General features: G+C 41.2%; 1 protein-coding gene across 2 annotated transcripts in view; it reads left to right on the top strand.

The window, feature by feature from the left end:
* Positions 1 to 12,486, top strand: part of LOC121177981 (gamma-aminobutyric acid receptor subunit gamma-3-like) — a 66,865-nt gene that overhangs the window by 48,308 nt on the left and 6,071 nt on the right. For both annotated transcript variants that reach the window (XM_041032440.1, XM_041032439.1), the window contains exons 6-7: positions 1,232 to 1,369; positions 7,462 to 7,614. In XM_041032440.1, coding sequence (XP_040888374.1) covers positions 1,232 to 1,369; positions 7,462 to 7,614 — 291 coding nt within the window. The remainder of the gene's footprint in view (positions 1 to 1,231; positions 1,370 to 7,461; positions 7,615 to 12,486) is intronic.

The following is a 12,486-nucleotide window of genomic DNA, read 5'->3' as shown; positions in this document are numbered from 1 at the left end:
AAGAATTCAAATTTCAGTTTGACTTTAAAACCCTTTTCACTGGCAGATATCCTCACATAAAACTGGACTTGTTCACAGTCATATGGCAGAATTGGACAACCCCTGTCTTCATTGCTTGGAGGACAGGCAGGGAGGATATTGCAGCCAAGGCCATGGCACAGTGTAATTTATAACACTGGATAAGAACATGCTACTTCAGGGGGTTTTTAAAGGCATGAAATATGACAAACACTTTCTAGCTATGAAGATACACTGGTAACACGATGGTAATACTGTTTGCAGTAAAGATAATTGTACAAACACACCAAGGGAAATATGATGGCAATAATGTTCGCTATCTATATTAGAGTTTGAAAAAAATACCTCTCTTGTATCATGGTGATTGCTCTTCTTGGTTATAGACGGCTATCCTCTAAATGACATAATTTGCATAATTTGTCTGGTTTCCAGTACGTGACACAACACTACGCGTCTTGCCACCTGCTCATTACCGCTGTCACTCATTTTTCTATGTAAAACTGCATCAACTAGTCAGATGAGCTCACCTTTATTTTTACACAGGGATGTTGTCTTTGGTGTATTAGCTTCCACTGAAATTCAACTTCCTAAATGCTTTTTTTTTTTTTTAACTGCTTCACCCAGCAAGGATCTGCACATCAAATCCCGTAGTTTTAATGCTAAACATGTCCACAATCAATACACAACAACGTGGTTCTAGATTTAAACCATTTCAACCAGGTCATTCTGCTTGTAAGAGCTACAAGTGGGCTCCTCCATGGAAAAGTGCTTGCATACATCACTGTGAAGTATATTAAGTATATAGCAGATGATAGCTTACAATCTTACACTACGGAAAAATAGCTTTTCTTTCTGAAAAAAAAAAAAAGTCAAGCCTTTTCCTTTATTTTTCTGTAGCTGTGCCTGGAATTCAGATAAATAAGACAGAGTTACATGTTAGAGTGCATATTTGTTCACTGTGGGCGAAATACAGCAGATTCCAAGCAAACAAGTTTGCGCTAATTGCTCTGTTGGTCACAGTCCACTGAATTGCCTATGAAAACCTGCTGTTTAAATTTGTATAAATCATGCATAAATCAGGTATAAATCATGCATACAATAAAAACTGCATTGCTGCATTAATCCTTCCTGCCTTCAACTTTTATCTCTGTCTTTTTCTCTTGCCTTCCCTCTTTCTTTCACACGCCTAACTCGCCCTCTGTGTGGTTTCCAGACGGCTACCCGCGGGACGAGATTGTGTACAAATGGAGGCGAAACTCAGTGGAAACTTCAGACCAGAAATACTGGAGGCTTTACCAGTTTGATTTCATGGGGCTCAGAAACACCACAGATGTGCTCACAACAACAGCAGGTAAGAAAGGCGGCGACAAAAGGTCGAGAAAAGGCCAAGAACCCTGGCACTTGAGTTACAAAAAACATGCTGAATGGTTGCATTTCACTGAGCTATGGCGAATAATCACATAACACTTTACTGATCCCTGCAGAGAAATTCTTTTTTTTCCACTTCTAACCTACGGGGAGGTCAAAGGTCTGTTTTGGCTGCAGACCTGCAGCTAAAGCTAGCACAGTTCAGAGCCTTGTTCCAGAGCTGCTCGGCTTCTCGAGTTGCTTCACCACCTTGGTGCCCCCGAGCTTTGCACAGGTTAACATTAGCACCGTGCCCATAAAGGTAATCATATAACTACAAGCTCAAAGCTCATAAGTATTCCCCTCGGGTGTAAGGGCAAATAGGTTTTTCCACTGACATTAATCACCAAGATTAAAGATTAAAAAGGAAGTTTAATTATTCAACCCTTTTCCTTCTCTCCTCCCATGCTTTCAGTGCGGTTATTAGGCTCTGTGTTCTTCGATGATTTAATTTAAGTTTGTTGTGTTGGAGGAAGTGGCAGCTGAAGAAATATCATTGCTCCAACAGGTGCCAGTAATTATACTCGTGACTGGCACGGGGTGGACAAGATCCAAATACATTTTTAATTATTTCACATGACCCTCGCAGATAAAAACAGATTCTAATGACTTAATAAATGAAGCATTATGAACGAGGGAGACAGACAAAGAGCGTGACGCAGTGATTGTTAACCCCTCTTAACCTTGTTTATGAGTTGCATATATTCCTTCTAGTTTGAGCCATATGGTCTTTTGTCTTTGGAGAGACGTGCTTGGATCTGCATAATGTGTCCTGATTCAGCTTTCTAAGAGCTGAAGCTCCGTTCATGAATATTCGAGGAACAGGAGCACTTGGTATGATTAGGAGAGGGATAACAGGGAGAGTCATCAGGAGCTCACTGGAAATTACTTGTACAGCTTCATCTTTGCTTTGTGAAATGTCACAATACATGACACAGCTACATCAAATATCAAATACATCCCTCTTCTTAACTGAAGACATTAACAAACTCAGGGAACAACATTTCTTTTGTGTGAAGAACGATGTCACCCATTGGGGTTTAGTGATCAGGCATCCTGTTTATATCTAATGACAAACTGCCATCGTATCTGTGTTTCTGATCACACACAAAAAACCTGACTGATGAGCGCTCTCATCCCGAGACACATTGATGGCCATATAAATTATATGTTTTCCTGGACTCCCGCTGTATCGTCAAAAACACAGCCAAACTAATTTTCTGCTGAGATGCTCAAAAGCAATGGCAAACCTACACATCTACCTCATGCTGTTCAAGAAAATTAGCCGTTTTCTCATTTATTACCTCCTTTCTTTTTCCTGTTTCACTTGCCGGAGCTCTATCTCCACACGCATGATGATTAGATCCCCAGCTAAAAATACCTATCATTAATTTACGTCATGACAAACTTTGAAAGTGCTGCGTCTCTCTTCCTCTCTCTCTCTCTCTCATTTCCCTCTCCCTGCTTTATCCTTCATCCCTCATAAACACTTGAGGTATGGGGCTGTTTTAATGAGGACAGAGTGGACAGATCCCCGGCCACAGCGCCGCTGGGGACCCCCGCCGCAAATCCACCGTCGTTATCAATTCAGCAGCGTCCTCTTCAAAAGGCCCCAATGTGGAATCCCAAACACTTCAGTGCTTTGTTCTACGATTCCATCGCAAATTCCCCAAAAGCTTCCATTATGCCCTTTTCTGCTGTTACATCACAAAAATGCTGATGTTCTTCCTTTTCTTTCTTTACATGTCCACCCTGGAAGTATTTCAAATGGCTTCTTACACAGAATCTGCAGGGAAACTGCTGACAATCCCATGCCTATTCACACCATGGATTACAATACTGATGTTCTATTTGATGTTCTCTCTCTATTTCATATATGCGATCCTTCATACATCCTTTGACTGTGCTCACTAACCTGTCGCTGAGCATAGATCACATTAAAGTCACGGCAATCACGAAACTGGAATCATGCAAATACTGCCTGTGGAACAGGCATTACAAAACAGAAGCATCAATGCACTTTAGCACCTAACTTGAACTGTAACTCTCCAATCGTGGCTTAGCAGAATCATAACAAAGCACAGCAGGCCTGTTAAGCTTGTTATGTCTTGACCAAGAGTCATACCTCCACTGAAAGCAGTTCCTGGATGCTATCAGAGACGACATTAGCGTTAGAATCTCTGTCACGCACTCCTCCGAGAAAGCATTACATTTACCAAACACATCGGCCACTCCTCAGCCCTCCATCTTTCTTTCTCATGCATAAGGGATGTGTTAGCTTTAGCCACAGTCTTTGGAAAACTCACACAGCATTTCTCTCCACAAAAAACTCACAGTTAGCCAAAAGCATCACCAATGTAGAGAGTGTGTCTGGCAAATGAGGACATTTAAAGCAACTATTAACCATATTATTAATAACTATCCTGCTGTGATGACTTAGTTTACTCAAGTTATGCATTAAACAAAATGTAAACAATCTTCAAAAGTTTTTATGGAAGAGAAATGTCCTCATATACATGTTAACATCTTGACATCACTGAATTTGTGTTTACTAAAGAAGGAAATAGCCACAATAACAACACTGCAGCTCAGTTGTCTTGGGCTCATTACTGAAACCGTTTCCCTGAAAAATGTTCCTCGCAGCTTCCAAACAGAAAGTAGATGTGACTGTATAAGCGTGAGAGAGAGTGTGGTCAAGTGTAGAACACGCAACTTCACTAATAAGTATTCAGTGTGTGCATAAACAGAGGAGTTGTCACTGTCCCAACAGAATGTAAACAAGGGGGGGGGGGGGGGGGGGGTGTTTGCTGTGATGCACAGTTAGAGCACAGAAGTCACCACGATGCAGCCAAAGATAGTCCATCTGGACATGTACATTTCTGCAGCCTCTTGTCATTAATAAACCTGAAACAGTCTAACCACGCAACTGTCACATTACACATTCTGTCGACAGACTGTACAGTGTTGTACTGAGACCGAGGAAGTGGAGAGTAATTCAAGCAACAATTAATTGCTCTTTTATTTACCCCTGATTGTATATAACATTCTTCTGCTTTAAAAAAAAAATAAATCTAACCAGCATTTCTAACACACTCGAGAACGCTTTAGAAGAAAACACACTCTATCTCACACATAAACAGGTACATAAAATAAAATGAGACAGTTTTATTTTGGTGAAATAGCGAGACACACTGATTTTATATAAGACATGCTGTGTTGTGATTAAGGTTTTCTTTGTTGTTACACTGCAGTGGAGCAAATAAACCAGACCACGTTCCTTTTAATACAAGGTCTGATTACATGCACGCTTCCTCAGTGGACCATCGGTCTAAAATTCCCTTTTTGGTCTCTCTTACTTTCTTTGTGCTGGCAACCACCATGAGATTTACAGAACTGACAATGAGGGTACTGTCTTCGATTAAACGCACTCGACGTCTTATCACCTTTTTCCAGTTCAGCTCGCTACATTTTTATTCTGCCATTTGCTCTAAAAGTCACCTAATTTTTCTATTTATAAGATGTAAGAATTGCTGCTGCAGCAAGAAACTCCAGAAATACATTAAAACGATGGTAATTGTAGAGTAGAATCTGTGAAAACACCACAACTCAGACATTTTGGCTGACATAAGGAGGGCCACTTCTGGACACTGGTAATATTTTATAATTATTATAACAATTTAATCAGAATAATTTAATGATTGTGTTACTCTAATTCAACTTTATTCAGCTTCACTCAGCTCCTGGTCTGTGTCATGTCATCAACAACACAGTTTGAGTTGCTACTTTTACATGCACACTAATGTCACTGTTATGAGTCATATCCTGGTTTTAATCAGGTTCTGAAATGTTAAGAAATCTGGTTATTTATATCCCTGAATAATTCTAACACTACCCAGGTTTCTGATCATCTGAGTCTATGACTCGTGACATTTCATTTCTGTGCTGAGGTGCAGGTATAATCAGTATCACACTGTCACTCCATGATGAGTTTCCATTAAAGTAAAGAGTAAGTTGAAAAACTGGTTCAATACACACCTAAATGTTAATGAAATCAAATTTTAAGCAGTGCTTCCTTCCTTCCATCTTCTCATGTGACTGAGGATGTGAGACAGGGTGAGCTCATAAAGCAGTCACTAAAATATATATCAAGAAAAGCATTTGCAGCAGTTTACACTGAGGGGAGATTTAACATCAAGTGAACACAACTTGCACTGTAACATGAGTCCAGCGATGTTTTATTCAGCTGTTGTTTGTTATAGAATGCAGCCATTCCTCAGTGTAAAGGCCAAACAATGTCTTCCTTTTTGCATCAGGTGCTGAGTATAATATGAGCAGTGGGATGATTTAACAATGAAAGCTTGTATTGGAAGTCAGTGTGACATCTGAGTTTAGTTAGAAAAAAAAAATTGGCAACAGCCCAGCTCACATGTCCCCCGAAAAAAATACTGGACATCACAAAGAAGCAAAAATCACGAGGGACTGTTGAGATACCTGTTCTATGTTCTGCACTGCTGCACATTCGCAACTGTAATAGCGATAAACACTCCTCTGCACCAGTGTCACCAAGACACTGTGTTCTTTATTGACTGCACCTGGCGATTAAGATGATTATTTCAATTCTGTGTCAAGTATGAGGTGAAACTCAGCTGCTGTAGCGGAGGACAAAACGTCTTCTTCTATAGATGTTTTATTCAATTCAACGTCCTTTTCGTGGAAATGTCTGAGTGACAGCAGATTATCAAACGACATTCTTCAGTAATATTTAAAGCAATGCTCTTCTGATGCACGGAACTTTGTCAGGGTTGCAGAACAATGGCTTTTGTTCGCCAAGTGTTGTAGCTCAATATCCCTGCTGCTGTCAATTAACGCTCGCAATAACAAGCATCCTACTGTAGTCAGACCATTAAAGAGGCAGCAGAATAAATTCTGTCACTCTCCTCATTTTTCTTGCCCTCACACTGACAGTGCCATTGTATAGTTACTCAAGTTCGAGGGAAGTTTTTTTTCCTTTCTTTCACTGGCTGCATTAAGGTTTTCCTCTCTTCCTGTCCTCTGCTCTCTGTAAACCTTCTCCATCTCACTTTTTTTTAGTTATCTCCTCTCTTCCCTCTCTATTTCTTGCCTCCTCTGTCTGTCTGCCCTCACATTTGATCCAGAATATCTAACTTTAAGCAATTATAAACCTCATTCCAAACTATCACAGAAGGAACTGAACACTTTCTGATGTTTTGTTCGACCAATAATAACAACTCTGAGTTTATCAGCCCTTTGCTGCACAGAAACGATCTTAATTAAAGTTCTCAGCGCAGCCTCAGACACTTCTGATGATCTTGTTAGAAAACTGGGTTGACATCACTCTGAAATGGTTTCAGATAAACAGTACATTCAGCTGCCTGACCCTCAGGGGTCATTCCTCTGCCCCTGACTGTTGCTTCAGTGCTTCACCTACATCCTGCTGGTCCCAAACATAACATACTGATCTGTCTTGTTCTGTAATCAGACCACTAATCTGCTGACTTTCACAGCTTTCCGATAAAGAGCAGAATAAAGTGTATTAGAGTCTGCTGGTAAAAAGTGTTGGTTCTGGCTCCTGTTTTGATGACCAAGTTAAGAGAACAGCATGATGTAGCTCCAAGCTACATATCCGACCTTTTTAATTACTTATGAGCCAGTGTGCTGCTTCAGATCCAGGGGATGACGGTCTGGAGTTTATGAGTGGGGGGAAAAAAAGTGTGATTTTCAAAATAGCAAGGTCACCTTACAATATATAGAGACTTAAAGAGTAATACTGCTGGTGTACACAGGTTTTTTTTCATTGGTGCCATATGAATGGAGACAGTTTAGCAAAAGGATGCTGCATTCTCTATTATTCTGAAGAGGAAAATTCCACATCAGTATATTGTGCATGGTTCCCTTCATGGCCACTCACTTGCCACTGCTGTTATGGGCACTTACTATAAGATGGATGTAGGAACGGGCATGAGCAGCTAACGCTAACTGCAGCTAACGCCCTCCATCTTCTCTCTCTCTCAACAGGTGACTATGTGTTGATGACAGTGTACTTTGACCTCAGTAGAAGGATGGGCTACTTCACTATCCAGACCTACATCCCCTGTATCCTCACTGTGGTCCTCTCCTGGGTCTCCTTCTGGATCAAGAGCGATGCTACACCTGCAAGGACAGCCCTAGGTACACAACAGCACCACACACGTGGCTGAGTGGGGAACTGTAGGGAGCTCTACTTAAATTCAAAGGGGCTATGTAATAATGTTGGTGTCCAATATTTTCTCTCCCTTTTGCTATAACTGAAGCGATGGGAATACTTTCATGAGAGAATATCAAACTTCCTGCAACTCCTTATTCAAGCTGTGTGAGTGTAATATGAGGAAATGAATTTGAGTTTGGTGGCAGCCTTTAAAGCCTCCTGATAATTCCTGTTCAATCTGAGATTTAAATAGTTTAATAGCAAAAGCAATAATTTCTCTTTTTTTTAATTGGTAACTGCAACATTATAAGTCCGTCTTTATCACTGTAGTTGTCATCATATTACTGGAATACATGCACATTGCTGAACATGTGGAGTGAAAGACAACAAATGAAGAACAAATTGTGTGCATGTGCATTCGCATTTGCAAATGAATATGTATGTTTCACCGTAACTTTAGCTGTGCCTTGAAAATGGATGTCCCATCAGTGTGGCTCATTCTTCATCATTGATAGCATTAATCTTATTTTTGTTTGCATGATTTGACAGTTGTTTTGAATTATTTCCTCCCTCACTGCATGCCTGCCATTAGTTCATTTGCTTTCCTGTGGATGATGATGTTGTGCAAGGTGCTCATGGTTTCCTGTCTGAGGTGACATCCAAGGTAAGTGTCAGTATAAAATCTATGTTAATCATTTTCTCTTAAATCACAACAAGACATCTCTGAGTTTACAGTTTCATTTTGCTTTAAGTCTTTGTCATATAACTTCAATGGTGATTGGGGAACAAGATGATATTGTACAAAGAGGATCATATTTCCTGTATATGACACTGATTGATAATGTCAGTGTTACATCATTTAATTTTAGAGATACTTTTTTTTAAACCAAACTTAAGCTATTTAAGGGGCGCAATGAAAACTGCATGGTCAGGAGTCTCAGTGCTTACATTAGGTCGGTTTAAGATGAATGTTAAATCGGGGCACACTGGGTCTCACTCTTGAGACTTAAACAATGCACAGTGGCTCAACACAAGCAGGAAAAGGTTCCTGATGAGGCAGTAAACTCCTTCTCTGACACGGCTCCAAAACAACAAACGCACATGACACTCAACTGCAAAATCAACAATGTCATTTCTGACTGACAATCCCATACGGACTCTTAAGTCATACCATCTCTTATCTAAAGATCACTATGGCTGCAAAGTGTACAAGTCATGGCCCTGTAAGGCTCAAAATGGCAAACATGCTGATGTTCAGCAGGTATGTTTGACAGATATAGCACAGAGAAATGCTACAAACAGAGCTAAAATAAAAGCTTGAAAACCTGACAGTAAATTATTTTTCACAAAACCAGCCCAGCCTCCATATGAGTGCTTTATTTTCTGTTAGCCACCACAACAATAACCATAATCTCATGGTCCATGTATCAGTCATCTACATCATTTGATTATAATCCTAATTAAATTTATTTTGCATATCTGCTGTAACTTAATTCAGTCTAATCACTTTATTTGATGCAGTGAGATGGTTAAGTTGGACAGCTAATGATAAGATGCATATCTGAGGAAGCCTAGTCTATTTAAACTGCAACAGCTGATTTAGCATACAGACTGCTTAACATTAGCACTGCCCAAGCACATCAAATATATCCGTTTATTTTAGTGCACTTGGCAGCATCCTCCTTCGCTGTGTTTTTCTAGCATGAAGGAAACATGCTTTTCCTTTCACTTCTTGCTCTCTGCATTGTGTACGGTCGAAATTCAGTGGAGTGTCTGCTACGTCTCCACAAGTCAACACAGGATTACAAGTCTAGGGAATAGTTGCTCATTTACTCCCCTTCGGGAGACTTGCTTGCATTGTGACAATGTAAATTGGAATGCAAATTGACAGCTTTCCCATGGTTTCACATTCACGTAATTAAGCCAGGGAGCCCACAAATACCTCAGTCCAATTGTTAGCTCCGCCAGAGCAGCTGGGGCTCAGTGCCTTGCTCTGTGGCACTTTGGTAATACTTGCTGAAAGAGGTTAGACTCTAACTAATTAAATTCTACCACCCAAATTTTCCCACTTGACCCGAGAGCTTGACCCGAGCTGAATTCTCCAACCTCCAGCTACCTTTACCCCCGTTGTCACTTGAATCGAGACAGCGCACACAACGCTGAAGTACTTTAATTCCGCTCAGTCCCTGCTGCCCTTCATCAGCCTGCCAGTCAGCCAATATCACAGAAGGTCATCTGGAACGTCTCTGTGGTAATAAAGAAGTTATATTGGAGTTCTGTCCGTCCCTATTCATTCAAGAAGAAGCCCAAAAAAAAAAAAAAACTGCTCTGATAGTTGAACAATAAAGTCGCCTCATGTTGTATCGATTTTAATAATAAGCCAATGCTATTGTTCAAGCATGCGCTGGGCCAAATGGAGCCTCTCCTCTTGCTGCTGTTAATGAAGGCTGATCAGAATAAAAGACTGTGTTCAGCATGGACTGCTCAGTTTACTTCTTGTTCTTAGCTTGATGAAAGTTGACACGATGACAGTTAAACATCAAAACAGTGCGAAAGCAGATGAGATCAAGAGCGACAACACCACAAAGATTTATTTTCAGTTAGTTAAGAAATGTGTTTGTATGAGAGGCAGATATATGCTGATATACAACTGCTTTCTCACACTGTACCAAAGGCTACTTAATCATAACAAGAAGATTAAGATACATCAGAGGTTTTACTTCAACAATATCACTGCTTTTTTCACCAGTGTAGGAAAGATTAAGGATCACTGTGTCACAGCGATGTGTGTGTGTCTGTCTTACTCTCCATCACTCTGTCAACCTGTCTATCTGCCTGGTGTAGACAACAACCAAGGGCAGCCAAAGCTTACAGTGCGTGGGCGGTGGTGTGATACACGACCAAAGGCAGTGAAAGGCTTGTGATCTCCCTCAGACAACAGGTAGCGCTGAGCAGCAAGCTGTCCCAGTCCTGATAAACATCCACATTCAGCTCAACAACAGAAAGTCATTTAGCCTTTCTTCTCTAGTACATGGCCCCTGTTTTCAGGTCGGCCTGAGACCTGATCCAAAGGCTGAAAGGGGAGAGGAGAGATAAGAGGAAGAAAAGCTGGGCGCAAGAGAGGGACAAAACACGGGTGTAAAGCAAAGTGAAAGCCTCGGGCACGTAGCGGCAGGGAGAAATGTCAGAACGAGGGAGGAGGATCAGTCGAATCACAGAGAGGCTGAAGTCCAAGAAAATGGCAGGTGATGCCCCCCTCCCCCCTCCTTCTCCAGGCTGTGTGCCTTGACAAGCTGCTAACATGTTCCAGGTGGTATTTCCAAAAAGCTGTCACTCACCTGCTACTCTTTCAGCAGCAGGACGTTTGGATAGCAGCGGGCTGGAAGTAAGAGAGCTGAACTCAGGTTGATTCCCATTAGACCTCAATCTGTGCAGCTCGGATGGATCTGGGCAGAGATACGCAGGGTTGTTGATGAGGAAATAAACCCACCCCGAGGCTCAAGCGGAGAACGCAGAGCACAGGAGGGTAAAGGAGAACTGTGGTTCCGGAGTTAATTGAACTGGGTGCTAACATCCATCATCATGCTATACAGAGTTATTCAGGGTAATATAGAATCTCCGTCACACAAGTTCATTTCAAGGCCAGTTCACCACTTGCAAAAAAACATTTTCTCAAAAACTTGCGAGGCTGATATTTTTAGTTTTGTGCACTCAGGCTTTTAAATGTCCACCTATAAGATCTCTGCCATCTCCCTGCTAAAGTGCACAGGAGTTTGTTTTGGTGCAAGAGTAAGTGGCACATTAAAACTCTGTAATGTGCAAAGTGTTGCTGGAACCTTGGTGTCAAGATGGTTTGTAGCTGGTCAGGGGTGTGAATTTGTACATCAAAGTTCACAAAAGCTGATCTCTCTGTGCACCCTTGGTTGTTGTTGGTTAAAATAATAACTATTTGGGGAACGACTGTTGACTGTTAGTCAGGAAAGCAGAGACCCATCCATCCATCCTGACCTCCTCCCTCTGCTGACTTTGCGACTCTATGACAACATCACACTATTTCCTCCTTTGCCCTGATGGAAAAAAGACATTATTCCTACGGCCACTGGAGAATTTGGCACTAGAACATAAGCATTTGTTGTTTTGGGGCAGCCGCTGAAACAGCTGATACCCACACGTCTCATTGTTGAAGCTTTTCATTAATTTTTTTAATTTTTTTTTTAACCAAAGAAATATCCTCAAAAGCCAAACAACAACAACACACTCTCAAATACTGGGCCCTGGCTAGCAGTAAGCACTGGCAACAAAACTAGCTTATTTCTCATGGTGTGACTGCGATGGGGGAAAAAAAAAAGAAAGAGTTAACGTTTAAAAACCCAAGCTTTTAATGCGAGAGCCGTCACTCACACGCAGTAGCTTGATTTGTCAGCTTGGGTGTAAGAGTTGACAATGTTCCTCATGGGAACAGTACTGAGAAAGCAGTGAGTTAGGATAGGAGCTGGTACAGAGACATTGGTCCTTCAGGTGCTCTGTTCACCACGGGGACAAACTGGCTCTGTGATCGGCTGTGTTTTTCTCCTGGAGCAGTTTCTTTCTGAAACACCTGACAGGGACTAATGATAGTATTCGCAACTTCTAACAAAATAAAATGAAGTGAGCCACAAGGTCATCAATCTGTTGAGATGTTTCACAGCAACAACACGTACATATACTGTAATTAAAACATCTGCACACGGAAGCTCTCTGCCCTCACATCATGGTCTACAGAAAACTAGCCAACCATTAGAAAATACATGGCTGAGTGAATAAATCAGAAAAGAGTAGACTTGCTTCAGGCTGTTTAGTCCCAAGAGTGTCCTTGG

The sequence above is a fragment of the Toxotes jaculatrix genome, chromosome 24 (assembly GCF_017976425.1).
Source record: "Toxotes jaculatrix isolate fToxJac2 chromosome 24, fToxJac2.pri, whole genome shotgun sequence".
Classification (NCBI taxonomy): Eukaryota; Metazoa; Chordata; class Actinopteri; family Toxotidae; genus Toxotes; species Toxotes jaculatrix.
Note: the sequence above shows the minus strand (reverse complement) of the source record. Positions and strands in the feature narration are given on the sequence as shown.